Raw genomic sequence first — 26,424 nt, 5'->3', positions numbered from 1 at the left:
TTTATGGGAACACAATCAGGCCCATTCACTTCTGTATCGTCTGTGGCTGCTTTCAAGCTACCATGGCAGAGTTAAGTAGTTGTGACAGAGACCACAAAGCTGGAAATATTGACTACCTGGCCCTTTACAGAAAAAGTTTACCGACCCCTAGGTTTAGAAAAAGATCCATCACCACAAAAAGCAACCCTCTACCCCATCCCTGGAAAAAAAAAATCCTTTCAAAAAAATCCCACAACAAAAGTCCCTGAGCTTTAGTCATATTTTTAGTAAATGAATTCTCAGGACAGGAAAACGTTACTTAGAAATTTTAAGTAACATTTCAAACATAAAACCAAACCCAAAATATCTGAGGTTAGAATGACTAAAACAAAACAAAACAAAACAAAAAACCCCACCCAGTTCATTTTTATTTCGTCAAGCATAACTTTAGAAAATCCAGACCCACCACCGGCTTATTTTGCTTTGCAAGTTATTCATCTCTTCCAGGACAAGACAACTCTTTAACAGTTGTTTCTGATGCAGAATTTCAATTCATAACTAAGTAGAAAAGGAGAGCTTGGGAAAGGACGGCTCTATGAGCTCAGGTACTTACCTGATGTTTGGAGAGTGCGGGTGCCACCGAGGCTGGCTGGGGTGGAGATTGGGGTGATACTGGGGCTAGAAATAAAACACCAAACTCGATTATTAGATGCCCTTTGCTTTCAATGGTCTTCACCGGCTGTGAATGGAGAGGCTCTTACTGAACCCTGGCTGGGGGAGCGCACGTTTCCCAGGATATCACATTTCCCCCGTGACAAAGGCTGGGGGCTGCCCTCCAAGAAGAAAGCGGAAGGCATCTGCCTTGAAAGGGTGCCCTAGAGCGCCCAGGCAAGGCAATATTCATCTCTCCCAAGGGAACCAGATGGAAGGGGCCAGAGAGACGGGGAGAATGTGGGTAATTTATTCTTTAGAAACAATTTCTGTCGTTGCTGCAAATGACGACAACTGTGTGTAAACAGTTGCATCTGCAAACAGACAAGGACTGAACAGAGGATGCCAAGGCAGCAGGACTCTGGGCGAACTCTTTCTCTCTTGTTAAAAAAAACTTTCTAAAATGTGATCCAAAACAAACACCCCCCTGCCCCCGTCCCAGAAACAAACAAACAAAACCCCAAACCATCCAGAGCACCATTATCCTGATAAAACAGAAGGAAAGAAGTAGTTTGCCCATTTTAACATGAGAAAATGGATCCGGACTGATGACTCACAAAACGGCCCGGGGTGAAGACAAGGCTGGCCTGGGTGGGTGGCAGGCTGCCTGCCAGTCCACTTCTGGCCTGCAGAGGGCAGCGGTCCCAGACTCTGTCAGAAGCCCTGGGGCTTTTCAAGGCTAAATTTTCTATGGGGCAAATTAGGTTCTCCTGACATTTAAGTCACCACAGGCTTGCCACCATTATTCTTTTAATTATTTCTTCCCCTTCTTCTCCCTCCTTGCTGTTCTGGTTAATAAGCAGAAGTCCATTCTCTATTATGAAAAATTCTCAGCAATTCTGTTCGTTCCATTTTCATGGACCTGCGATGCCCTCCTAGACTATTCTGTATTCCAGTGGCCCCTCTCCTTCAAGGATGCCTGTCAGCAAGTCCACAGCCCCCAAAGGACATCCTACTGGAAAGAGGAACCTGGAGAAAACATTTCAGTGGTAGAATCTGAAAGCTGACCAGGGCTTTAGAATCTCCTGGAAATAGTCACTTCATATTTCTCTCTCTTAGGGGATACAGAAACCCAGAGGTGATAGATGATTTGCCCAAAGCTGGACCGTTTCAGGCGTTTTGGCCATACAGCCAAGGCCCCAAAAGAGGCTCCACCAACTGGGTCTTGAACAAAAGAAAGTAACCTAGAATAGAAGTGGACCTTCTATTCTATACACCTTGTCTTCAAACACAACCAAACCAGATGCATTGGAGAGAGGTGGGCACCTTATCCATAGAGACTTGGAAGGAGGATATTCCAGAACCTTCCTTGGTCTCCTTTGGTAATTTATACACCCTCTAAAGCTGTCAAGGAGTATTTTTTCATGTTAACCCACATGGTTCTCAACCAGGACCGTTACATCTCCCTGGGGACAACTGGAAATGAGTATGTGCAGTTTTGCTAGTCACAATGACTGGAGAGTTACCTGTAACTCTTGGGCACAGAAGAGGGAAGCTAAACCTCCTGTAACTCTAAGGACAGTCCCAAGCAATGAAGAACTGTCCCTCTCCAAATGCCAATAGTGCTCCCATCAAGGACACAGCAATCCGTCCTTTGCATTCGGCTAAGTTTGCTGGGCTCAGGGTAACACCAATGCTGCAATACCACCTTCCTGGAAACCTTTCTCAGCGCTCAGATGCTTACCGGGCCACCTCTCAGGATGTTCTCTTCCTGGTCAATTTACTCTCATCACGGCACCTCTAAAGGCTGGCAAGGAGCAGAGGGCCAGTGGTTGCCAAAGATGTTAAGAGAAGAACAACATCCAGGTAACAGTTGTCATGGATTTGATTTCAATGAACAATCGCCTTGACGTTCACTCTGAGCAGAGAATGCAGAGAAAGGGCATACCTGCGAGGCTGCTGGGGCAAGGGCAGCGCTGAGCTGGGAATGCTTTGCTTTGTTTATTTTATTTTATTTTTTTCTCCCCTTCAAGCGCTAATCACCCATCAACAACATTCTAGCCACTCACACCTGAAAGTCCGACAAAAAAAAAAAAAAAAAAAACTCTGACTAAGAAGCTTCAAGAACCCAAAGGCAGCAAGGAGATCAGGAAAGCTGACCTTTCCCCTACCAGGTGCAAAGCACTTTTTACACTAATTCCCTACAACTCGGAAGTCATGTCCAGGTTCTGCACACTGGGAATAAGATTTCATGTACAGAAGGCGATATCACAAAATTCTTCAGAAACATAATTTGGAGGTCTCATAAAGATAATGTACACTGGGATCCCTGCCCCCATCTAAGGAGTTAACATCTACAGTAATGAGACTGATTAGATCCAGAAAGAGACTGATTAGAATAAGGCTCCAAAGTGAACTCATCGTGGAGTAGTTTTATTGCGACATTCAAAACCAGACTGGTGATAGGGCAGAGAAACCCAGGAGAGGAGTGTCCCTTGGACATTCACACCCGCCCAGGACAAGAAAGCTGGCCGCCATGTTAGGGGGTCATCAGACATGGATGCTGCCTCTCAGCACATGATAAGCTGGGAAGCCAGGGACACATCATTAGCTCAGGGCCCCCACCTGGCCGCTCATCAGAACCACCTTAGAGAGGCACCGCAGCTTGCCAATACCCAGATCCCACCCACCCTAGAGTTTCTGATTCAACCAGTCCAGGCTGAGGCCCAAGCACCAATTATTTTTTTAAAGCTTGCCAGATGGTTTTAACATGCAGCAGGGCTGAGAACCACTGGTGCCGGTGATTTCCAATCAAGGGGCTCAGAGAAGGCTCTGTGGAGGTGACAGCTTCCCAGCAGACAAGTGTGGGCCAAGGAACAGTGGGAAAAAATTATGGGGCAACAATGATGTGATTCTCCCTAAAGATGCTACCAGAAAACTACTAGAGCTAATCAATGAATTTGGTAAAGTAGCAGGATACAAAATTCATGCACAGAAATCTCTTGCGTTCCTATATACCTAATGATGAAAAATGTGAAAGAGAAATTAAGGAAACACTCCCATTTACCATTGCAACAAAAAGAATAAAATACCTAGGAATAAACCTACTTAAGGAGATAAAAGACCTGTATGCAGAAAACTATAAGACACTGATGAAAGAAATTAAAGATGATACAAATAGATGGAGAGATATACCATGTTCTTGGATTGGAAGAATCAACACTGTGAAAATGACTATACTACCCAAAGCAATCTACAGATTCAGTGCAATCTCTATCAAACTACCAATGGCATTTTTCACAGAACTAGAACAAAAATTTTCACAATGTGTATGGAAACACAAAAGACCCCGAATAGTCAAAGCAATCTTGAGAAAGAAAAACGGAGCTGGAGGAATCAGGCTCCCTGACTTCAGACTATACTACAAAGCTACAGTAACCAAGACAGTATGGTATTGGCACAAAAACAGAAATATAGATCAATGGAACAGGATAGAAAGCCCAGAGATAAACCCACGCACATATGGTCACCTTATTTTTGATAAAGGAGGCAAGAGTATACAATGGAGAAAAGACAGTCTCTACAATAAGTGGTGTTGGGAAAACTGGACAGCTACATGTAAAAGAATGAAAACTCCTTAACATCCTACACAAAAATAAACTCAAAATGGATTAAAGACCTAAATGTAAGGCCAGACACTACAAAGCTCTTAGAGGAAAACATAGGCAGAACACTCTATGACATAAATCACAGCAAGATCCTTTTTGACCCACCTCCTAGAGAAATGGAAATAAAAACAAAAATAAACAAATGGGACCTAATGAAACTTAAAAGCTTTTGCACAGCTAAGGAAACCATAAACAAGACCAAAAGACAACCCTCAGAATGGGAGAAAATATTTGCAAATGAAGCAACTGACAAAGGATTAATCTCCAAAATATACAAGCAGCTCATGCAGCTCAATACCAAAAAAACCAAACAACTCAATCCAAAAATAGGCAGAAGACCTAAATAGACATTTCTCCAAAGAAGACATACAGATTGCCAACAAACACATGAAAGGATGCTCAACATCACTAATCATTAGAGAAATGCAAATCAAAACTACAATGAGGTATCACCTCACACCAGTGAGAATGGCCAGCATCAAAAAATGTACAGACAGTAAATGCTGGAGAGGGTGTGGAGAAAAAGGAACCCTCCTGCACTGTTGGTGGGAATGTAAATTGATACAGCCACTATGGAGAACAGTATGGAGGTTCCTTAAAAAACTAAAAATAGAACTACCATATGACCCAGCAATCCCACTACTGGGCATATACCCTGAGAAAACCATAATTCAAAAAGAGTCATGTACCACAATGTTCATTGCAGCTCTATTTACAATAGCTAGGACATGGAAGCAACCTAAGTGTCCATCGACAGATGAATGGATAAAGAAGATGTGGCACATATATACAATGGAATATTACTCAGCCATAAAAAGAAACGAAATTGAGTTATTTGTAGTGAGGTGGACGGACCTAGAGTCTGTCATACAGAGTGAAATAAGTCAGAAAGAGAAAAACAAATACTGTATGCTAACACATATATATGGAATCTAAAAAAAAAAACAAAAAAAAGGTCATGAAGAACCTAGGGGCAAGATGGGAATAAAGACGCAGACCTACTAGAGAATGGACTTCAGGATATGGGGAGTGGGAAGGGTAAGCTGGGACAAAGTGAGAGAGCGGCATGGACATACATACACTACCAAACGTAAAAAAGATAGCTAGTGGGAAGCAGCTGCATAGCACAGGGAGATCAGCTCGGTGCTTTGTGACCACCTAGAGGGATGGGATAGGGAGGGTGGGAGGGACACGCAAGAGGGAAGGGATATGGGGATATATGTATACATATAGCTGATTCACTTTGTTATACAGCAGAAACTAACACACCATTGTAAAGCAATTATACTCCAACAAAGATGTTAAAAAAAAAAATGATGTGATTCTCTAAGAACTGAACACATGATGTACGCTAAGGAGCAGGGACAATAAATGTAGAAAAGTTAAGTTGGACCCAGGTTACAGAAGGCTGCGAACAGCCAGCGAGAGCTATCCACAGCAGTGGCTGGTGGGCAGGCAGGGGGTTCGGGCCTTGATGGTCATCCTGTGAAAGAGCAGAACATCAGCCATGGAAACCCATCTCCACTCCTTCTGCAGGCAACAGGCCTAGCACAGTGCTTTACAAAGCAGATTCTAGAAGCCACTATTCCACTGATGGAAATGAACACACCACCAACAGAAAGTGGTGGGGGAAGCCAGCTTTTCTTATGGTGGGAAGGTTGTCCAACAGTCAAATGATTTGCGAAAACACTGGATTTAAAAAAATAAAACGTGTCTTCCTTGAAGGGTTTTCCGGCACTTTTGACATCCCAATGGGCACCATAAGATCCAAGAAGGGAATGAAGGATGCAGCATTTCCCAAACATGTGACCAAGACATCCTTTCCTGGGGGCACATCTCCAGGGACTCATGTTTCCTGGGCCTAGAACACACTTGGACAAAAAATGGCCTCACTTGAGTGCCCCCGAGAGGTTGTGTTTGACCACCCAGAAACTTAGAACATATATCCCCGCTGCTTGCCAGTGCACAAGGTTAAGAAAAACAGGCAGCTCAGATGACCAAAAGGAAGCAGGGGTCAGGGGAGAAGGCTCTCCTCTTACTCTTTTCTCAAAAAAACATGTACTGCTGTTATTTCTTCAAAATCTGATTATAAGCGCAATGACTGCTCAGTGTGGAAAATTTAGACACTTTAAGACGTGTGACATGAAAACCTTTAAAAGCAATAGCTCACCTGGTAATTATGGACTTCAGGATTTGTTTTAGAGCTAAAAAAAGAAAAGAAAAACTGTAATGTAACAGGTTGTAAAGCGGCATTATTACTGATTTATTTAACAGCTGTAAACTAATCCTAGGTGCTAGCTACTCTGTTAGCAACTTTCACAAATACTATTTCTTTTTGGTTACTAGCAGCTTAAATGAACGTATAATTGGGGAAACCAAATAGCAGCTCTCATTCGTCACTTTAGAGCTCACAAATAGAAACATGTAGGTAATATTCCAGAACCGTGCTTGTAATGTTATATTTTGGTGGCAAAAAGGAGGTCCTTTCAGTTGGGCAAACTAAATAATTTTAGTTCCCATTCCAGGCCTGGTCTGGCATTGCCGGGTGGCCCACGGTACCGGGCAGCTCCAGTGATGGCCGGGGCTTTCTCCAGCTCGAGGGAGGGCCACCAGCCACTTCTGACCATCCACCACTGTGGGTCCCACTGCTCTCAACAGTGCTGCCATGATGTGGCCACCACTCTGGAATGTTCATTCCACGTAAGGTTCTGTACTGGGAACTTCACATCTGTTATTATTTAATCCACACAACAAGGCTATGAGGTCAATAAATGTTACCACCTCATTTTATAGATAAAGGAACGGTTGCCTAACAGAGAAGTTAGGACACTTGCTAGCTAGTCCATGGCTGCGCCGTGACCGGAATTGACATTTGCAAAACCCCTAGGCTGGTATCCTTTCCGCTAAGCCACACTGGCTCTCTGAGAACCTGCGGAAAGGTTCCAGGCTCTTCATGCATGATCCTATTTTGATGGAATCTGAAGTATAACTACTCTGGTCAAAACTATGGGTGGAGACGGTTGGTGCAAAACACAATGTATTTAATATGCAAGCTCAGCATCTGCCAGAAAAACCACAGACCAACCCAGCACAATCATCGGGCTAGGTTGCTAGGGTGGTGTGTTCAAAATCAAGGTTTACTGCTCCTCCAGCAATGAGAGGAAAACATTTCATGGTTATGAGTCTTGCTTAGGGTCTAAATAACCCTGTGTTCCAGTTTTCATAGAGGGCCAGTGCACAGAGCCAGGCTCTGGGCCAGATTCACCCCCAGCTGCATTTCACCAGGAGGGCTAAGTGTTCTGCAAGGTGCTATTTTCTTGGCATCACCTCTGCGCCCAGAGCACGGTTTCATCCCCGGCTCCCATAGAAATCCTCCCCACCCCCAGGATCCCACAGGCTGTGAAGAGCAACTGAACAGCTGTAAACAGTGGTTATTAGCTCATTTGTTCCTAAAGGGTATATTTACTGGGTTTTTTTTGTGTGTGTGGTGGAGATTTGTTTTTTAATTTTATTTTGGTTCTCAATATATATAATCTCTACTAGACGCTAAGAGGAAAATGTAATTTTATTAGGGAAAAACAAACAAGCAAAACAATCACTTCCTTAGCAAAGGAAAGAAATGTAACTCACAAGCCCCTGAGAATTAAACATAAGACATGCTGACAGGCATACTTTCAGCATACTACCCACCATAGGGATCCTGGAAACAGGGCAAGCTTGCAGGCCTAAAACTAACCCATGCAGGATCCCTGCCACCTCCTCCCATCCTCAGGGGTCCAGGCCTGATGCATAGCAGTTCAACAGGACCCTGGAGCCCTTCGTGAGATGCTGAGAACTGAACCCAGACAGAAGAGCCAGACATTTGACGCCCAGCCGAATGGCACTGCAGGCAGCGTCTACAATCAGAGTGCCAGGCTGAGTTTCCAGCTGTGTGATACAACGGCCAGCTACGTTCTCCAGAACCCTGGGGTCCTTGGAGGTGTCTTGGGGCTGCCTGTGGGATGCGGGGGGTGGAGACGAGCAGCAGGTGCCAGCCCTGCCCTCCCCTCCCTGCTCAGTGTCATCCAGAGCAGTCCCGCTTTGGTGTGTTCTCTGTACTGGGCTTCCATGGCAGGTTTCTCCTAGTGGGCCAAAATCAAAAGCTAAAAAATTTCGAAAAACACTTGATCTAGCCCAACCTCTTTGTTTTCAGATGAGAAAAAGGCCGCCCCAGAGCTGAGTTAGAGAAATGCCAGGGCTGGGCGGGAGGCCTCCTGATCCCTCATCACTAACCCACGCCTCCACACGCCACACTCTACCAACCGCCCAGGGCGTATGGCGCACCAAGATATGCTGACCTCAAAGACCACCCTCCCTAGTAGCCTGAGACCTGTGCCTGCGATGACCAGAGACTAACCAGGTGGGGCTTCCAGTGGCTGGAGCTTGGACACAAGGGCCGAAACAATTATATAGTCTGTGATTCTCTAGCATGACAGCTGTCCACTGAGGTCGAAACTCACATAAGAAAACAATTGTTTCGGGGAGAGAAACAGAAGTACACACCAGGTGGGACAGTGCCCTCTTGGGCAGCACACGAGACTCACCTGGGAGCTTTAAAACCACAGATGCCCAGGTCCTCAGCCGGAGACTGATTCGATTAGCCTGGGGTGTGGCCTGGCTGAGGGTCTCAAAGCTCAGCAGGTGATTCCAATGTACAGGAAAGATCAAGGCCACCTGTGCTGGAGAAGGGGGCAGCAAACCACGCCCCATGGGCCGAACCTGGCCCACCTGCTTTTGTGAGTAAAGTTTAATCAGAACACGGCCGGAGTCGTTCATTCACATACTGTCTATGCTGCTTTCTTGCTCCGGGGGCAGAGTGGAATGGTCCTGAGAGAGACAGCAGAGCCTGCAATGTCTAAAATATTTACAAACAGGCACCTTACAGAAAAAGTTTGTTGACACCGGTGCTAGAGTTTCAGTCTTGTGACAAGTTCTCTTCCTACAGGAATTTCACTGGGTGTTGATAAAGGTCTTCTACGTTGTATGACATGAAACCCGAACGTCACTAAGCGGATCCAGTTTTTGTTCTCGGGGAGCTTTTGCTCAAGAGCACGGCCTTTCTTTCCCATCACTGCCTGCAGTGCCCTTAGCACACTGTGCCATACACATTCCTATCACCTTTATCACCCACTGTTACAGTACACAAAGCACAAAGCCACTCAAACAAAGCATCTGTGTTTTCCAAAAAAACAAACTGTCTTGGAACATTCTACTGTGTACTTATTGAAAGCCAGGTGGACGGTATAGCCAAGCAGCAGAAAAAGGGGGTGGAGAGGAAACCATCAGGTGCTTCACTCTGTGATTTAACTGTATTAAGGAAAAAGTCAACATTGCAAACAAATACAGTAATTTGAGAGCAGAGCCATACCCGGACTCTGGGGGCACTTACCAGAACTGAGCTGCTATCATCGGGTTGCTTGCTTTAAAGGAAAAACAGAAAAGTATGACATCTTAGAGAGCTTCACCACTTTTTACCATTTTTACCATTTGTTACCAATGATCAGGGAAGAGATTCCTGTGATCTCAGAGCAGTCCCAACCCCAGGAGGCAGAATCTTCATCTTGGCTACCTCTCCTTTCTGGAGGAAAAGTAAATCACCTCCCGCTGTGCCCCACCCTCCAATTCACTGAGAACCTGCTCACTGAGCTCTTCCCAGGGCCAGGAGTCCTAGGAGGCAGAGAAAGACAGTCCCTGCTCTCAAGGAGCTCACAGTCTTGACACAGACAGAGACAGAGGCGTGAAAGATCGAAGACAGGCTGAAATACAAGCAGTAACCTGTGCAGGGGAGCTCGGGGCAGACACCTCCGACTGGGTTCGGGGTGTGAAGTCTGCGGAAGGGGCCATGGACAGAGGTAGAGCTTGTGTACCTAGACACCATTTTGTTTTTTGAAAAATGGAGCACGGAAAATCGTTAAAAGTTTCACAGAGATGCCGGAACTCTGGCTGGAGAAAATGTCAGTAAAATAAAGGCGGGAAAGAAGGTGAAGACCAGGAAGGGAAGTGGAGGAGAAGCACGGAACCTGGAGTCTGGAAGGGCTCAAGGCCACCTCGTGGCATCAAGCACCCTCCCCTCTGCAGCAGCCACACCGCGGGGCCTTTCCCTTTGTGCCTGTACACCTCCAAGGACCGGGCGCTCGCTCTGTAAAGAGGGAGCACGATCTTGGACGGCCCCACCAGAAAGTTCTTCCTTCAACCGGGGTGTTTCTGGGCAACTTTGACCCAACTGGCTGCGTGCACAAGCATAATAATGCTCCCCAGGGAGGTGAACACAGCCCTTGGGACAGAGAGCTTTCTCATCCCCCCACCCCCTGGTCCCACCCCGTCACTCATCACTCCCAGTTCCTGCAATCAATCACCCTTCAGGGACCTGTCACCCTCCCTGGACACAGCCCCACCCTCTCAACCTCTGGTCTTTCTTGAAAGTGAGGCCACATTCCTTGGGCTCTGGGCAATTTTTTCCCCACGAAAGCAGCCAAGAATGGCTTTGGAGAGTTTCTGGCTGCCACGCTATTGCACCGTTGGTTCAAAAAGGAAGGAAACAGTGGGGAACACAAGGTTAAAGATTCTAGATGGGAAAGCACAGGTGCCAGGTCCCACAAAGGCCCACTAAGTCCTGAATTATACAAGAAAAACATATGAAATGGCCAGTACAATGATATATGGGAGGGAACGAGAGTGGGGTGGGGAGATGCAGAGGTCCTGCTGTAAAAGAACAAGATAGTCCTGAATGGAGCAGCAGTCAAGTGTGGACAAAGGAGAGCCAGGAAATGGGATCTGGAAGCCAAGTCTAAACAGAAATGAGCCCGGCTTGCTCATCTGCTGACTGAACCTGTAACTGGGTACCAGGCCTCATGCAGGTGTGAGGCCACAGTAGTAAATGACAGACAAAGCTCGGGGAGTTTGGGAAAGGGGGGGTGGGGAGGGGCAAGCATCCTGGGGCCTGGCTAAACTCAAGGGCACGGTGTGCTTGGATTGACTGTGGGCCCCGAGTCCAGTATTTAGTTAGTTCTGGTTCTGCTCTGAAGTGGTCAGAATTCTGGTTAGCACGAGACTGATGTCCCCAATTGAAACTGGAAGATGGAGGAGAGAACGGACTCTGCTTCCCTCCAAGACATGTCATCATCTTCCACGGGCAAGAAACATGTTTACCTATGATATCCCTAAGGTCCCAGGTCCAACAGAAGCAAAGAGGTACAAGAAAAGAAATATGGAAAAGGGGGAGAAGGAAATGAACACATCCAATGGGAAAGACTAAAGACAGCTGGATGGTGAGAGTAGCCTGATTCCCTCCAAGAGAAGCCCACTGGGGTTTTATCAAAAGCTTCAGAACGACAGAGAACAGCAGACAGTTCCTTCACAAACTGCTTCGCCAAACTCCTTGGGGCTCATTAACCAACTTAACCATGATGTAAAATTCCAAGACAGAATGAAAAGCACACCACCTTTGAATGTCGAATGTCTCCGGGATGGATAGCGTTTACTAGGCTTCCTCTCGAAGGTGCTGGTTCTTCGTAACCTGGCGCCATGTGTAGCCTGGTATTCCGTCCGGCCACTGGAAAGCAAACATTTCACTGCATGCTACCAATATCAGAATGTCAGTACATTATACGTATTTGGAAGTGAACTTTTATTTCCAAGAGCTCCAATGTAAATTTCAACTTATCTCAAACTCGTTTGGTAAAGACACACACTAAATTTAGCCTTCCGTTTGAAAATAAAATCACTGTTGCCAAATCCAGGCTGTATTATATTTCTGCCAAAGGACAAAACCTGCAATTTAGGTACCAGCCACTTGACTGCACAAACCAAGCAGGTCTGAGTACTTGAAATATTTGACTAAGAGAACACTGACTCACACATAAAATACCTTTCATAAAACATATTAGGTAGACATTTAACTCTTTTAAAAGGCTGTTATCAATGACCACTTAACCAAACCTTGGCTTTCCTTGCTATGCCCAGAAAAACACTGCTGCTTTCACCAAGGCTCTCCATCAACCCAACGTCCAGCTACAGCTTCCAGGAGTCAATGCTGTCTTTGTCTGATCTATCACTGCCTCGTCCAGCCACCCTCGGCTTATGATTTATCACATGGAAGGAGCCACTTGCCACCTGCTTTAACTGCCTCCAAGGAACAAACTCATCTCCAAACTCCCTTCCTTCTCACGCTGGGCTGGACCAAGTCCCACGGGAGTGTCCTGCCAGGATGGAAACCCCGCCTGGGCAACCTCAACAGTCCGGCCCTGCTCACTTGGACCACAGCAGACTTCAGCATACCGTGCAACGTCTCTGCCAGGCTTCGCAGTTATGACATCTTCCTTCCATCCTTCCTTCGCAGGACCCATGAGTCGATTCTTTCTCAGAAAGGACTTGGTCCCCCCCACTCCCCTCTGCAGCATTTAAAAATACATTCAAACCAAGCGATTCTTTAAACACAAGTGCACAGACATTTCCGTGCACAGCAGAAAAATTTGAAATGAACAAATCGTTTGGCATCTTAAATAGAGTTCAAGGGCATGCCATGTGTGGGAAGAGGTTATGAAACCATGTGAAATTTTAGATCTTGTAACAGCAATTCTCAGATCTGTAAACATGCCTCAGGAATCGACCCTGGGAGTGCATTTAAAATGCACATTCCCAGGCCTTATTCATACAGCCACACGTGAGCCCCCCATAGATTCTGATTACAAAGGCCTTAGATGAGGTCCTAAATCCTCATTTTAAAAAAACACCCAGGGAGTTCTCGTGCACTTTGAGAGACATGGTCTTAGAAACGTAAGTAGAAATATATCGGAATAAACCTCTCTTTCTTCAGGGTCTTTTCAGATTCAAATATTCCTGAGCCCAGCCCTGGGTCACTCACACACACGGTGACATCCGCTCTCATTCTTAATTGTCACCAAATTTCTTGATGTTGGCATGTGACAGGCGATAGAGTAGTGGTTAAAATATAAGACATAAGACCCAGACTGCCTGGGGTTGAATCTCAGCTCTACCACCGACTGGCTGTGACTTGGGGCAGATTATATACCCCCCCGGACCTAGTTCCCTCATTTGTACGATGGGTATAATCTGAGGGCCCATCTCCTTAAGGCCATGGGGAGGGTTACGAGTTGGTACATGAAAAGCTCTAGGGCAGCAGTGTGGTCGACAGAGCTTTCCAAAACGATGCTCGTGTTCTACATCAGCACCGCCCCATGTGGCAGCCACCGATCTCACTCGTACCGAGCACCTGAAGCGTGGTGAGTGAGACCAAGGAACCACATTTTGAAATGTATCGAACATGAATTAATTTAGATAGCCACATGCAGCTCGCATCGACTGTATCAGACAGCACAGTTCCAGCTAAATGTCAGCTGTTAATAATTTTGTGATTATTAGCTTCATCTTAGCGATGAGGATGCGGAGAGGCTAGAAGAGCTTTGGTGACTCCATGAAAGGTCAGATGCTAAGAAAGAAGCAGGGGCAGGACGTCCAACCCAAGCCTCCAGATGCAGCAGGTCCACTGCTCCTTTCACCAAAACATCACTGCTGCCCTCCTTCAAGACACGTGACCGTGCTGTAAAAACGGTGCCTACCTGAACCTGAAGCGAGAGCCCAGTCGGATAAAGTCCGATCTGTTGGACTTGCCGTTTCCCGGCGTCCGCAGCCGGAAGAAGGCGTGGTGCTCCACGGCGCACTTCCACAGGTGCTTGCAGGTCCGGGCGCTGTCCAGGCGGAACACGAACGTGTGCTCCTGCTCCCGGCCCTCGGAGGTGAAGCACGGGGGGCCCGGTGAGCGGGGACTTGGAGCACTGACTCAGGGTTACTCACAGCAAGGAGGAGGAACGGAGGCAAGGCTTACCTGGTCATCGTCCTCCACCACCACCAGCGTCAACTTGCTCTTTTTAAAATCCATTTTGGTAATTTTCGGCCTGGCCAGAGAGAAAGCATTTTCAAAGCACAGTCTGCGGCAGCAACGCCTACCCAACACACCGCCGTTTCCTTTCTACCGTTTAAGCTCAGATTTGCTCAAGGAATCACTCATTCATGTTAAGTGTGATTAACCAGAAGCGCCACTGCCATTGTCAGACACCCACAAATGCCAGAGTACGTGTGTTTTAAAAATGAATCTGGGTGTTGCAAATATCCCTCGATAATCACCCATCACGTAATAATTCCACCACAAAATAGGAAAAGACATTTTTAATATAGGACAAAACTAAATTACCAAAAGAATAAGCCTATTTTGTTAGCTCCTTCAAAGATTAAAATGCCTGTCGGGGTCAGTCCAAGAGAATATTCACAGCCATCTCTTCCCTACAAATAAACGAAGGCACAGTCGGTAGAGGGTTCTAACAGGTCGTCACAGAGCAGAATGCAAAACAGTTTCCTCACCGCATTACTTTGTTTGCACATTGTTTACACGTTTTTCAGTCACCGGGAAACCCAATTACTTAAACGCACACGGTTCTTACCCTGACAACGTGCATGTCTACCCCATACATTTCCAGCCACTTCGCTTTATTCAGATAGGAGAGTTCCGCCTGGGCAGGGCTCTTTCCCCTTAGAAAAACCAACGAGACACATGTGAACTGCAACGCGTACACCCACACAAGCCTGAAGGGCACGGCCACATGAAGGGATGCTTGGGGCAATTAAAGGGATGAGGGCTACCGATTTACATCAACATGACACGACCTCCAAGAACAGACTGTTAACTGAGCGGAAAGAGGACAGAGCAGGGCTTACAATAGGAACGCTTAGGGAAACGACTCTGTGTGTGTAGATTCGTGCATGCGTGTGTGAAGGAGAAAGGCTGGAAGGATACACAGCTGGCTGCTCACAGCGGCTTCGTGCAGGGAGGAGCGTGGGTAGATTTGTGCACGCGTGTGCGAAGGAGAAAGGCTGGAAGGATACACAGCTGGCTGCTCACAGCAGCTTCGTGCAGGGAGGCGCGTGGGTGGGGTGTGGCAGGGACTGGGGCAAGACTCTACGCCCGCCTGCCTGTTTCTACGTTGTTGTTTCAATGGGATACGAGAATGTGCTACTGTCACCTTCCATCTGCAAAGGGGCCAGAATGGCTGCGGGACAACGGGAAACCACGCTCGGTTTCTGAGTCCAAGAGTGACTGGGCACAGGCAGTGTTTGGGGGAAGATGGGCCGGGCGGGAGGAGAGGCGATGGCCCTGTTATCCAGGCATAAAACTGCTAGACTAGGGTGACTAAGGGAGGAAAGAGGACAAAGCAAGAGAGAAGTGGCAGGGCTGGATTTAGCTGTGGTGACCACGTGTCCTGAAATACAACTCTGTACAACACATGGTCTCAAACATGAGTGTCCCTGTAAGGAACCCCAGGACACACTTCTAAAGGGTTTGCCCTAGCAGTCCAGGCCATGGACAGAGCGCCAGGTGTGCGGGACCGGATGGATCAAGGCAGCACCCCTTTGCCTTGGTTAGGAGGCTGGGATGGCCATGGCGTCCCTGGCTATGCAACGAGCAAATCAGGACCAGGCCCTGTACTTCAGAGGAAGAAACAGGAGTATGGCTTGGTTTTTACTGTACATCTCTGGAAAGAGAGATGTCCTGTGGGCCTTTGAAAAACAGGACTGAAGCACAGGAGGGAAAGAAGTGAAGAGCTGGAGCTGCGATTTTACAGTCATCCACAGAGCCACTCTGCCATCAGATAAAAGAGTCTGACAAATGCTTATAAATGACCAAATGCATATATCGGAATGTTAGATGGTAGCATCAAGGTACCTGCACTCTTTCCATCTCTGGAAGATATCAAATTCCATCGCTTCTGTCTGATTTGGAATGAACCGAAACTCAGACACAAGCTCTGGTGTGTGTTCTGGAAGCTCGCACTCCCCAAGCTCGGCTGCAGGTTTCATAAAAGGGAGAAAACAGGAGACAGTGAATGCTTTTGGTTATTGCAGCACCAGGTCCAAAGGCACTTTGCCTGACTGTAAACAGCACAGGTACCCCCTCATGTATAACCAACTCCCCGCTTTCAGGAGGATTTAACTCCCACTCGGTCCCCACATGTACGTTCAGAATCCCCATGAATGACTCCAATGTGCTCCCCACTGGGCCATACACCATCATCTCAGTTATGACTGTCCCTCTCCCGACTATTTCTCCGGCCCAGGGAGGCCCTGATTACATTTCCCCCACAAAACTGCAGTGCCTGAATTTGCAATAAAAGGCAACTGCAGGGAATGGGGACCCACCCAGAAACATCCATGTGACAAGGCTCTCGTTAAGGGTGGGTCTCAGCAGCACTCCAGAGTCTGCAGTGCTGGAGAGGACCAATCAAGAATTCGGTACAGGCAGAATCAGGGAGAAAAAATCTGGCAGGAGGGAGAAGGAAGGAGTGAGGAGTGAGGGAGGAGGGGGTGAGAGGGCCACGGGAGCAACTGCGGCAGCTCAGGCAGAAGCTGGGAGGGAGCCGGCTGTGCAGAAAGGAGCAGCGGCCACGCGGGCGACCCCAGCAAAAAGCCCAAAGCCGCCGCTTGGTCCTGGCTCTTGCCCAGTGCCCCAGGGAACGCAGGGCCCGAGGACACAGGGGGCCCATTCCTCCAGGACATGAATGAGAAAGTCCACTCTCTCCACTCCCCCAACCCTTGCCGTGCAGGAGGCAGACCCCAGAAGGAAAAGGAATCCTCCAGGGGTTCCGCTATACCTTGTTGGCTATGAACTCTAATTACCTCTGATACCTTGCTGCACAAAGTGTGGTCCGCAGACCAGCAGCGTGGGCATCGCCTGGGAGCCTGCTCTCCGTGCACAACCTCAGGCCCCACCCTGGACCTGCTGAAGCATACCCACCACGTGCCCAGGAGGGTGGTGCACACATTACTTTGAAAAGCACTGATCTATGACAGCGGGTTTTCGAATGCACCAGAATTGCCTGGAGGGCTCGTTAGAACACACATTGCTGGCCCCCATCCCCGGAGGTTCTAAATCCATAGGTCTGGAATAAGGCCTGAAAACTTGCATTTCTAACAAGTTCCCAGGGGATGCTGATGCAGCTGATGCAGTATGTTCCCAGGGAACATACTCTGAGAATCACTGCTTAACACGACATCCCACCGACCAGCCAGCAAATGACCAAACACCCCCAGTGACAGCAACTCACTATGGACCCAGCAGCCCTTTCCAGTGGCTTCTGAGCCCCAATCCCAGAGCCCACCTTTAAGGAAAGGGACTCCAGTTGGCTCGCAGGAGAAGAGGTTAAAACGTTCCTGTCCACCCAGAGGAAGCGGCAATACCATACTCGGAGGGGTGGTGGGAGGACTGCAGGAGACGGTGTCTGACACAGGGCGGGGACCTAGTGACTGTCCCCTCACCTGACTGCAGCCCCTCATCTGCAGCTCTCAACTGGATGGCACCCCTAATACCACCAGGTGGTCTGGGTCAGGATGTGCAGCTGCTTGGTGCCTTGGGCAAAGTCACAAAAGAAGATCGTGACATATTTGCCCAGAAAAGGTGAGGGCTGGGCTCCCAAGGCTGGGGGCCACGACTGACCTCTGACCAAGATGTCACCCTGAAGCTAGGGACCTGGCAAGGCTAGAAGGGCAGTCTGGGAAGAGATCTCCTTGATATGAACCACCCTGCACCCATGGGCCAAAGTGAGCCCTGTGTTTACTGGTGTGTCTGCACAAGACTGGATTAACTGTGCATCTGACATCATCAAGCACAGGAGGGAGAAGCCAATGACGAGGTTCCCCCGAGACCAGGCAAGGGGGACACTTTGCTGCCTGCCTTCCAAGAACCTGCCGGCAAGAGGACACTTTGCTCAGTCTTTGAACTCTGCAGCCAGGGTCCCAGCTGTGAAGGGTGTGGGGCATGGTGGAAACAGCTCAGAGGCAGGAGGGCTTGACTCCCAACTTGACCACATACTACCTGTGTGACCTGGGCAAGTCACTTAACTGTCCTGGGTCTCTGATGCCTAATCCACAAAAGGGAAACTGACAAAGATGAAACAAGATCATGGACACACAACAAATGACTATCTCATTCTTCTCCTCCCTTCTTCTTCTTTGTGCCTGAAATAATTTCCAAATCAACCATAAAATTAGTTCTCAAAGAGCAGAGCCTCCAAGCAGGGCCACTGCATCACAACTCATGAGGCATCAATTCAAGGACAACTGCAGCAAGACACGTATTCAAGGCTCAAGCATGGGAAGAAGTACACAACCTTTCACTGTGCAAACCCACAGAGGCTCTCTAGCGATCTTCATAGTCCAAGGCAAACCGGCTTCTTTGCGGCTGAACTAGAAGCATTTGCTGATGGGCTGGGAGGAGGAGGGGACATGGAGAGACAATGTGACAAAAACTTCCCCATTTCTGTGTCTACATCTTCAGTTTTTCTTTGTACCTGACATAATGACTGCATCTTAAGTTACACTAACGTTGTAGTTCCAACTCAGATAGGTAATTTCTCCAAGAAGGGATCAAATGACAGCTGGTATTCTTGTCTGACTCGGCTGCAGGGCAAGGCAAATGGTTCTCCTAGAGCTGGGTGATGCCTTCATCACTTGGGGGCAGGCAGGGTGGTGATATGTGTGCCTCGTCATCCTCTAATCATTTAGGACGTTGTGCCAATGGCCTTAGGAAGAAACCTCTCAGGTGGACTGATGGCCCCAGGTCTGACATGGATGCTTTCATCCCATTAACTACACCCTGCCATCTACTGCTGGGCCACCAAGCCTGACAGTATGACCTCCTGGCAGCTCAGAAACTCTAGGGTGGATGCAACTTGGCAAGCTGGTGAAATACAGATTGGTCAAAGTGGACAGTCCATTTCCAAGTTCCCCAAGCCACTGCACGTTGTTATGGCACTTACCATAAGGACCACTGTGTCAGGAAAATATGGATGTGAAGCACTTAGCATTGTATTTAGCACAGACGGTTACCTCCAACACAAGTGCCTTCAGACCACATGGGCAGACTGCCCTTCAGCCAAAGTCCATGGGCGGGGTGGGGCTCTTCAATTTCATTCTGCACTTACTGAGCACCTATTATATGCCAAGTCCCCACTAGATAATAAGCACTAAAGTGGTAGATGGACCTAGAGTCTGTCACACACAGTGAAGTAAGTCAGAAAGAGAAAAACAAATACCGCATGCTAATGCATATATATGGAATCTAAAAACAAAAATGGTTCTGATGAACCTAGAGGCAGGACAGGAATAAAGATGCAGACGTAGAGAATGGACTTGAGGACACGGGGCGGGGTTGGGGGTGGAAGGGTAAGCTGGGACGAAGTGAAAGAATAGCATTGACATATATACACTACCAAATGTAAAATAGATAGCTAGTGGGAAGCACCCGCATAGCACAGGGAGATCAGCTCAGTGCTTTGTGACCACCTAGAGGGGTGGGATAGGGAGGGTGGGAGGGAGACGCCAGAGGGAGGGGATATGGGGACATATGTCTATGTATAGCTGATTCACTTTGTTATACAGCAGCAACTAACAAAACAATGTAAAGCAATTATACTCCAATAAAGATGTAAAAAAAAAAAAAAAAAATATATATATATATATATATATATATATATAAATGAAAAAAAATAAGCAGTAAAGGTCACTAAGGAATGGAAGTATCAGGGAATGGGAGTAACCTGGTCATTAAAAACCTTCTTTATAAGTACAAACATGACAGAATATATGTACTAAAATTACCAAGTAGAAAATCATACAAAAAAATTTGTGTATGAGTCTGATCAGAACTACATTTTTAAAACTCAAACTCATAGATAGAAACTCTGCTTGTCTGTGGGTAGGACGGTGGGTTACTTTCTTCCTTCTACTCGTCTGATTGTTGTCCTGATATTCTATAATAAGCCTGTACTGATTTTATAATTTGAAAAGACTTAGATCAACTTTTAAAACTTGGTAAATACAAAAGTCAGAAGCCAAATCTTACTATGGCACTCAAAAATAATTAGTAGTTATAAATGAATACATCATAATTCATTATCCCATAGAAGCCCTGATAAACGAGTCCGCAATATATGTCTATCCGACGTGCTGATGAAATTCCTTATACGCAGTTACACATTAGTATCCTTTTAATTAGTGCTGGCAACTTTAACAAGTGTTTCTTGTGCATGTTAAACTAGAAATCCACCAGTGCATCAGACAGATGGAACAGTCAACGTTGAGAGACAGGCAACCCTCTTACCGTCCAATTCCCACCCACATGCTGATGACTCTCCCCTGTCAGTGCTTCCAGCCTGACCTGTCTGGTGGAGCCAGATCTCTACAGACTCAAGAAGCTCCCAGAGGCTCCAATGGCCCCTCTCAGCCAAGAGACCCTACACAGATGTCCCCCCACTGGAGCCCAACTCTTCTTCTAACCATTCACTGTCACCATCTCCCATCCTTGGTAGCAGCCTATGAGTCATCTCTGTCTCCTCTCTCAACACTGAGCCTAATGACCAGGTCCTTCTCCTTGTACCGCTGATGCTGTTTTGGGGTGTGTGTTTAACCCCCAGCCTTAGTTTCGTTTTGTTACAGCTATACCTCCTCACTTCACCCCCAGCCCCAGTCTTGGTCTTGCCCCCATCCCTTCTCCCCATCACAGCCACTGTGGCCTTTCTAAAATGCACGTCTGACCAGGCCTGCCTCCCGCTCGAGAGCCTTCAAAGACGCCATGTTGACAGCGCGAAGTTCATGTGCTTTAAACGGGGTCAAGGTCACCCGCCGCTCCAGGTTTTTGAACTTGGCCCTCTGACACCACTCAACTGCTAGTGCCTCTCTGCACTTTTCTACTTTGTGGCTTGGTTCCTCTGTTCATCTCCATCTACCCTTCCCCCGACAGGCCTCCACTTCCAAGCCTCCTGCAGGTCTCTCTTCCTGAAGGAACCACACTGTACTCTGTACGTACACACGGAGTATGTGATCCGGCCACGAGGTCCTCATGGGACTGAAAGCTACTTGGGGACGGAGACCAAAGCAGAGCACTGTGCCTGGTACATAGGAGACTCTCATTTGTTGAAATGAAAAGCAACAACTTTAAAATGCTAATTACCACTAAGGAATAATGTACCTTGTAGGCAGAGAGCAGCTAACTCCACAGCTGTTTCATATGGGCATTTCAATCTTGGAAGGAAAAAAAAAAAAGAAATTAACTGTAAATATGAACTTTAATATTCAAAACTATACAAAATGTCACTAACATCATTTCTCAGAAGGTAGTGATATTTAGATAATGATTTTTGTTCTCGGTGGTTTCTATTTTTGCTGTCTACATTAAAAAATGCAAATAAGCTGACTTACACTCCCTGTTTCCCAAAGTCAGTTCTCATCACATGGTAAAATAACCCCATCTAGGTATAGTTCCTCTCAACTCTAAGTAGAGTGGGCAATTTTACTGAATCTGGCAAGAACTGGGAAGTTTGGGAAACAGAATGAAAAGCCTTCCCTTTGCCTTATTATTTTTAAACTTATTTTATCTTGGTCTAGTACATGCATCTTTTGAAGCTGCCTTCAATGTTTCTTGAAACGAGGTCATAGTATTAGAAATAAACAGACACCATATCTAAGATTGCCAGGACAGCTGGATACACTCGAGCAATCCAATAACTGAGGCATCGCCACAGAGGTGTATTACTACAAATCCAGTGATCTCATTCATACTTACTACTACAAATTTAGTTAGAAAAATAATAATGACATACATTGGTATAGCACTTCATAGTTTTCAAAGCCTTTTCATATACGTATATTATCCAATTTGGTCAATGCATCGAGTGCGTCAACCCCTAGGATAGGTGTTGCCTGTGCTCCCCATCCCCACCGCAGAAATGAGGAACTGGGTGTGGAAGTGTCCTGCCCACAGACGGCCAGCTGGTAGAGGCAACGCTGGGGCCGCCAGAACACTACTCTGCTATGAATGCAGGACATCAGGCTGACGTGCACGGAAACTGCAAAGTACTGTACAAATGCAAGGCATCGCCATTAATATTTTTCCAGACCAAAGGCAATCACCAGTTAAGAGGCTTTTAGTATGAGGAGCACAGTATGGAGAGAGAGAGAGAGACATACACACACAATCAAAGATCTGTATTGCATGGTTGAATAAGGCAAATGTATACACTGTACAATCTACTTGTTCTATAGTGTACATTCCACTAGGATTCTCATAGCACATATTCTACAGAGCGTTTCCAAATTCGGAAATCACATTTTAAATCTCCTTCAGATTATATTCAAAATCAAAATGTATTCTTGTCAATAATAGCAGGTATTGCTTTTTAGATTCAGAATATCTTAGTTTTTCATGGAACAGAAAATAGTCAATATGTCTGGTGAAAATGACACAACTGTAAAAGTTATGACTGCTGAAATCTCATATCCTTAAAATACATACTGCCTGTGAAACCAACCATTTCAGTGCCACTGCTTTTCGTGCTCAACAATCATTGTATAGCCAGAGGCCTGGTATTTAAAAACCATTTTTAAGAGAGGAAAAGGAAATGAGATGAGATGTATAAACCTCTTTCTACTAGAATCAGAACATAACCTCTTTATATTACTTAAATGCAGATGGTGATGAGTGAGACTTTTGGATGATCCAAATACTTGTCAGTGTATACATACTAATAATGTATCTTGCTTGCAGATACGACAAAAGCCGTTATGAATGGGGCAGTGATGTGATCAGGGAGAGAATTATTCCCAGATACACATCACTTAAGATATTAAATGCTCTTGGAAATGCTTCAAGCCATATAGTAATCACTTGAAATAAGATGATGATGACAGCGATACAAGTATTAGACTCACTTTACAATGCCTGGTGTACTTTTTTTGAATTTTGAAAAGGGAACAAGGGTAAAGAGTTAAAAAAAAACACACATGGTGAATTATTTAGAAAATATACTATGATCTATCCTGAGTTAAGAGTTAGAACAAAAACATACTTACTTTCCTGAAAGAATGTCATGCCTGAGTTGTAAAACAAACAGGTACCTGACAAACATATACAAAAGTCAACAGAGGGTAACTTCCCCAGCCGCTTCCACTCCCCAACTTCCCATCACAAATCCCACCCCACACTCAGCCCGGAATTCTGCATTGTAAAAAGGGAGTCCAAGTCAAATGAGAACTTGGGTGGAAGCATCTCCTCCTGTCTCCAGGAAGGCATCCCAGAATCTAGCTAGGAAGGTGAGCGCATGTAGGAATTAGCAAGATACTTGGAGGATGGAACATGGAGCACTGCACAGTCCAATGACACCTCCACATGCCCTTGGGGCTCCAGGACAGACACACACACACATGCACACGCATGCAGGGCTCACACGCAGCATGCAACGTGTCCAATCCAACAGGCAGGGTAGAGCCACTGCGTTGGGCCCTCAGCCGGCCCTCCAGCAGATTCCAGAAAGGCTGCAGCTGATTGTATCAAAAAATGTACAGCTGACTGTAGTTAGCAACCACTGGAGGCTTTTTTTCTGATGTAGTTTAACTGCAGACTCTGCCTTTGAAAAAACAAAGTACACGTGTGCACACACACAGACACACACAGACACACACACACACACACACACACACACACACACACACACAGGAAACAAAAATCCTGGAATTGGACGGCAGCTGGTCACAGGGGTAACGGAAAATGGGGAGGAAGGCAGCAAACAACACAAGTGCAGTTCACTGAAGTAAAAGATTAAGTAAGTGTTCTTTTTACCAGGAGGATGTGGGCATCAGAACCACTTACAGAGCTTTGTAAAAACCAAAGCTGCCCACGCTCCACTCCATACCTACAGAATGAGAATCTTACACACAAGAGTGGTCCCCAGGAATCTGATTTGTTCAAAAGCCTCCCGGGTGTTTCTGATTCACAAACCCTGGTTAAGAATCACTGGCTTTGATGACAGCTAGAAGCAGCACACTTCATAAAGGACTCTAAAGAGGAACACTAGGATAATGTAATTTGTTTGAACTTTGAAAACAATGCACACGGTCACTCTCTGTGGAATGGATATAGGACAATGTGGGTGACGGAGACATGTGGGTGGTGGTGAAGGTTCTAGTACATTCCAGAATGTTACTACTTCTGAGAAGTGCTCAACCACCATTAAACTGAGTACCCACATCAAGGAGGGCACAATGCTGACGTGGCCAGAACTTCCAATTCCTATAGGAAAACCTAACCACAGAAGCCCCCAGGCCGCTCCCATGGCGGGGGGGGGGGGCATGGTGATAAAGTCGGTCTTTAAAGTATTACTTAGGGGGTCACCTCCAAGCCAATGGCCACCACCATGGATCACCCAGAAGCTTACAGGTCACCACAACTGTCCATCACAGACAATGACAAGGAGATTCTGGGGACATCAAAAGCAGCAGAAGCCTGAGTAAAGAATCTCACTGATAGAAGGGTGGCTGGAGGGAAAGTCCACGTGTAAAATGTTCTTTAAGCCTCTTTTGCTTTGACACTATTTCTGAAGTCTAAGAGACAGGCAAGGGCAGGCACACTATAAAAGAAATTCAGTGGAGCGGAAAGATACCGTGATGGAATTCTAACAACTTTGATATTGTAACAATCAAGGGAATATTTTGCAGTTGCTTAAAAAAATAAGGTAGCAATTTTGGAGGGAGAGATGCTCTTCTAATAGTTGCCTTCTCTTTTTGTATCTGAGACAAAACTAAAGGGTCATAGACCAACTAGCCAATTTACCCAAGGTCCAACAAAATAGGAACGTGACAAGAAAATAAATTTTTAAATTTTGATTCACTAAGAAAAAGGTCCAGTCAAGCAAAGTGTGGATTTTCAACAGAATACAGAGATAAGCACACACAAAGTGCTAATAACAGTTGCTCAGAATACAAAGACAGCAGATGAAAGAGGCAGCAAACCCACAGTTTAGAAGAGCCATGGATTGTAAGTAAGGCAAGTGCTACGGGGTGTGGGTGGGTAGGAGGATCTTGTTTTGCATCTTGTCCTACCTTGTAAACTCTTCACGAAGGTTGTTCGGTTCTGAAGAATAATATTTAACTCGAAAGTGCAAAGCATAAGCAGGTCCAACTAAGCATTTGGAGATGGAAGGTTGAAGATGTTTTTCCCCAATTTTGAAGATCACAGAATGGACAAAAGGAAAAACATGTTAAATCTATTAACATATCCACCACGGACTCTGGGAGGTAACAACGGAACATACAAAGCTAGTAAGTTCTTTTCAATACTAGTTTGGAAAACTAAAATGGACTTACTTTGGTTTTGACAAAGATAGTTTAGCTAGTAATCTCATTCTGGAAAAAAACCCTCATCCTCTAGATGAATTACTAAGAGCTAACCTTTTACTTTCACCCCTGATGGCCAAGATACTCCAAAGTGATACTAACTTTTAACAAAATACTAAGTGGGCTAAAGGAAAGTGACACATAAACAGTCAAGTGTTCTGTAATCTAAAAATACCATGGTAAAAGTACCTTAAAAGTATTAAATTTAAAAAAAATTACTCACACATAAACCACATTGAAGAAATCTGGTTACCACAACTATAAAATCAGAGAGCTGGACCAGACTGTCAAAGATCCTTCCTGCTCTCCCATTCTCTGAATCTACTTCATAACTCACGAGAAACGGAATGTCACAGGTATAAAGTCATGTTTCTGAACAGCATATTTATCAGTCCTCATTGGGAGAAGTGTCTGATTTCAAATGAGGGCATAGTCTGTTTTCTAACATCTACTAAAAACTCTTATTCAAATTTTAAATTCTAATATTTAGCCAGCCTTAGGAAATTAAAATTCATCCTTAAAATTGAATCCATTTAAAAATGCTCCCAAGTTCTAATGAAAATGTAATACCTCAAAACATTGGCAAAAGAGTTTACTCTCTGATAAAAGAAGGTAGTCAACTAAATTCTGCTTACTTACTTTTCATCTGCTTTTTTATGGGTTTGGAATGATCCAGCCAGTGCTGAAAGAAAGAAAAAAAATTTTTCTTAGGAATAGTTCATCAGTAAGATTACACAGTCCCTTGGAGTTACCCTGCCCTACAACCCTGAGTAATTAAAACCAGGGATTGTACCAGATCACGAGCTCTTAGGCTGGGGATCTGCAAACAGCTTGGAATGGTATAAAAATACCT

The 26,424-nt window shown here is 45.9% G+C and overlaps 1 protein-coding gene across 7 annotated transcripts in view; it reads right to left on the bottom strand.

Moving 5' to 3' along the window:
- The window catches only part of EPB41L4B (erythrocyte membrane protein band 4.1 like 4B), a 143,516-nt gene that overhangs the window by 64,789 nt on the left and 52,303 nt on the right, over positions 1–26,424 (bottom strand). For 5 of the 7 annotated variants that reach the window (XM_082469141.1, XM_082469144.1, XM_082469142.1 and 2 more), the window contains exons 3-15: positions 26,211–26,253; positions 25,278–25,356; positions 23,253–23,297; positions 21,373–21,425; positions 16,075–16,195; positions 14,795–14,882; positions 14,548–14,636; positions 14,182–14,251; positions 13,916–14,085; positions 11,780–11,889; positions 9,727–9,757; positions 6,469–6,502; positions 593–657 (exon numbers count right to left, since the gene is read on the bottom strand). In XM_082469141.1, the coding sequence (XP_082325267.1) occupies positions 593–657; positions 6,469–6,502; positions 9,727–9,757; positions 11,780–11,889; positions 13,916–14,085; positions 14,182–14,251; positions 14,548–14,636; positions 14,795–14,882; positions 16,075–16,195; positions 21,373–21,425; positions 23,253–23,297; positions 25,278–25,356; positions 26,211–26,253 (998 nt within the window). The remainder of the gene's footprint in view (positions 1–592; positions 658–6,468; positions 6,503–9,726; positions 9,758–11,779; positions 11,890–13,915; positions 14,086–14,181; positions 14,252–14,547; positions 14,637–14,794; positions 14,883–16,074; positions 16,196–21,372; positions 21,426–23,252; positions 23,298–25,277; positions 25,357–26,210; positions 26,254–26,424) is intronic. The other 2 variants (XM_082469143.1, XM_082469146.1) reach the window with 2 other exon arrangements.

This window comes from Balaenoptera physalus (assembly GCF_965194825.1).
Source record: "Balaenoptera physalus genome assembly, chromosome: 7".
NCBI classification, from domain to species: Eukaryota; Metazoa; Chordata; class Mammalia; order Artiodactyla; family Balaenopteridae; genus Balaenoptera; species Balaenoptera physalus.
The sequence above is the reverse complement of the archived record's forward strand: the minus strand, read 5'-3'. Positions and strand labels throughout refer to the sequence as shown.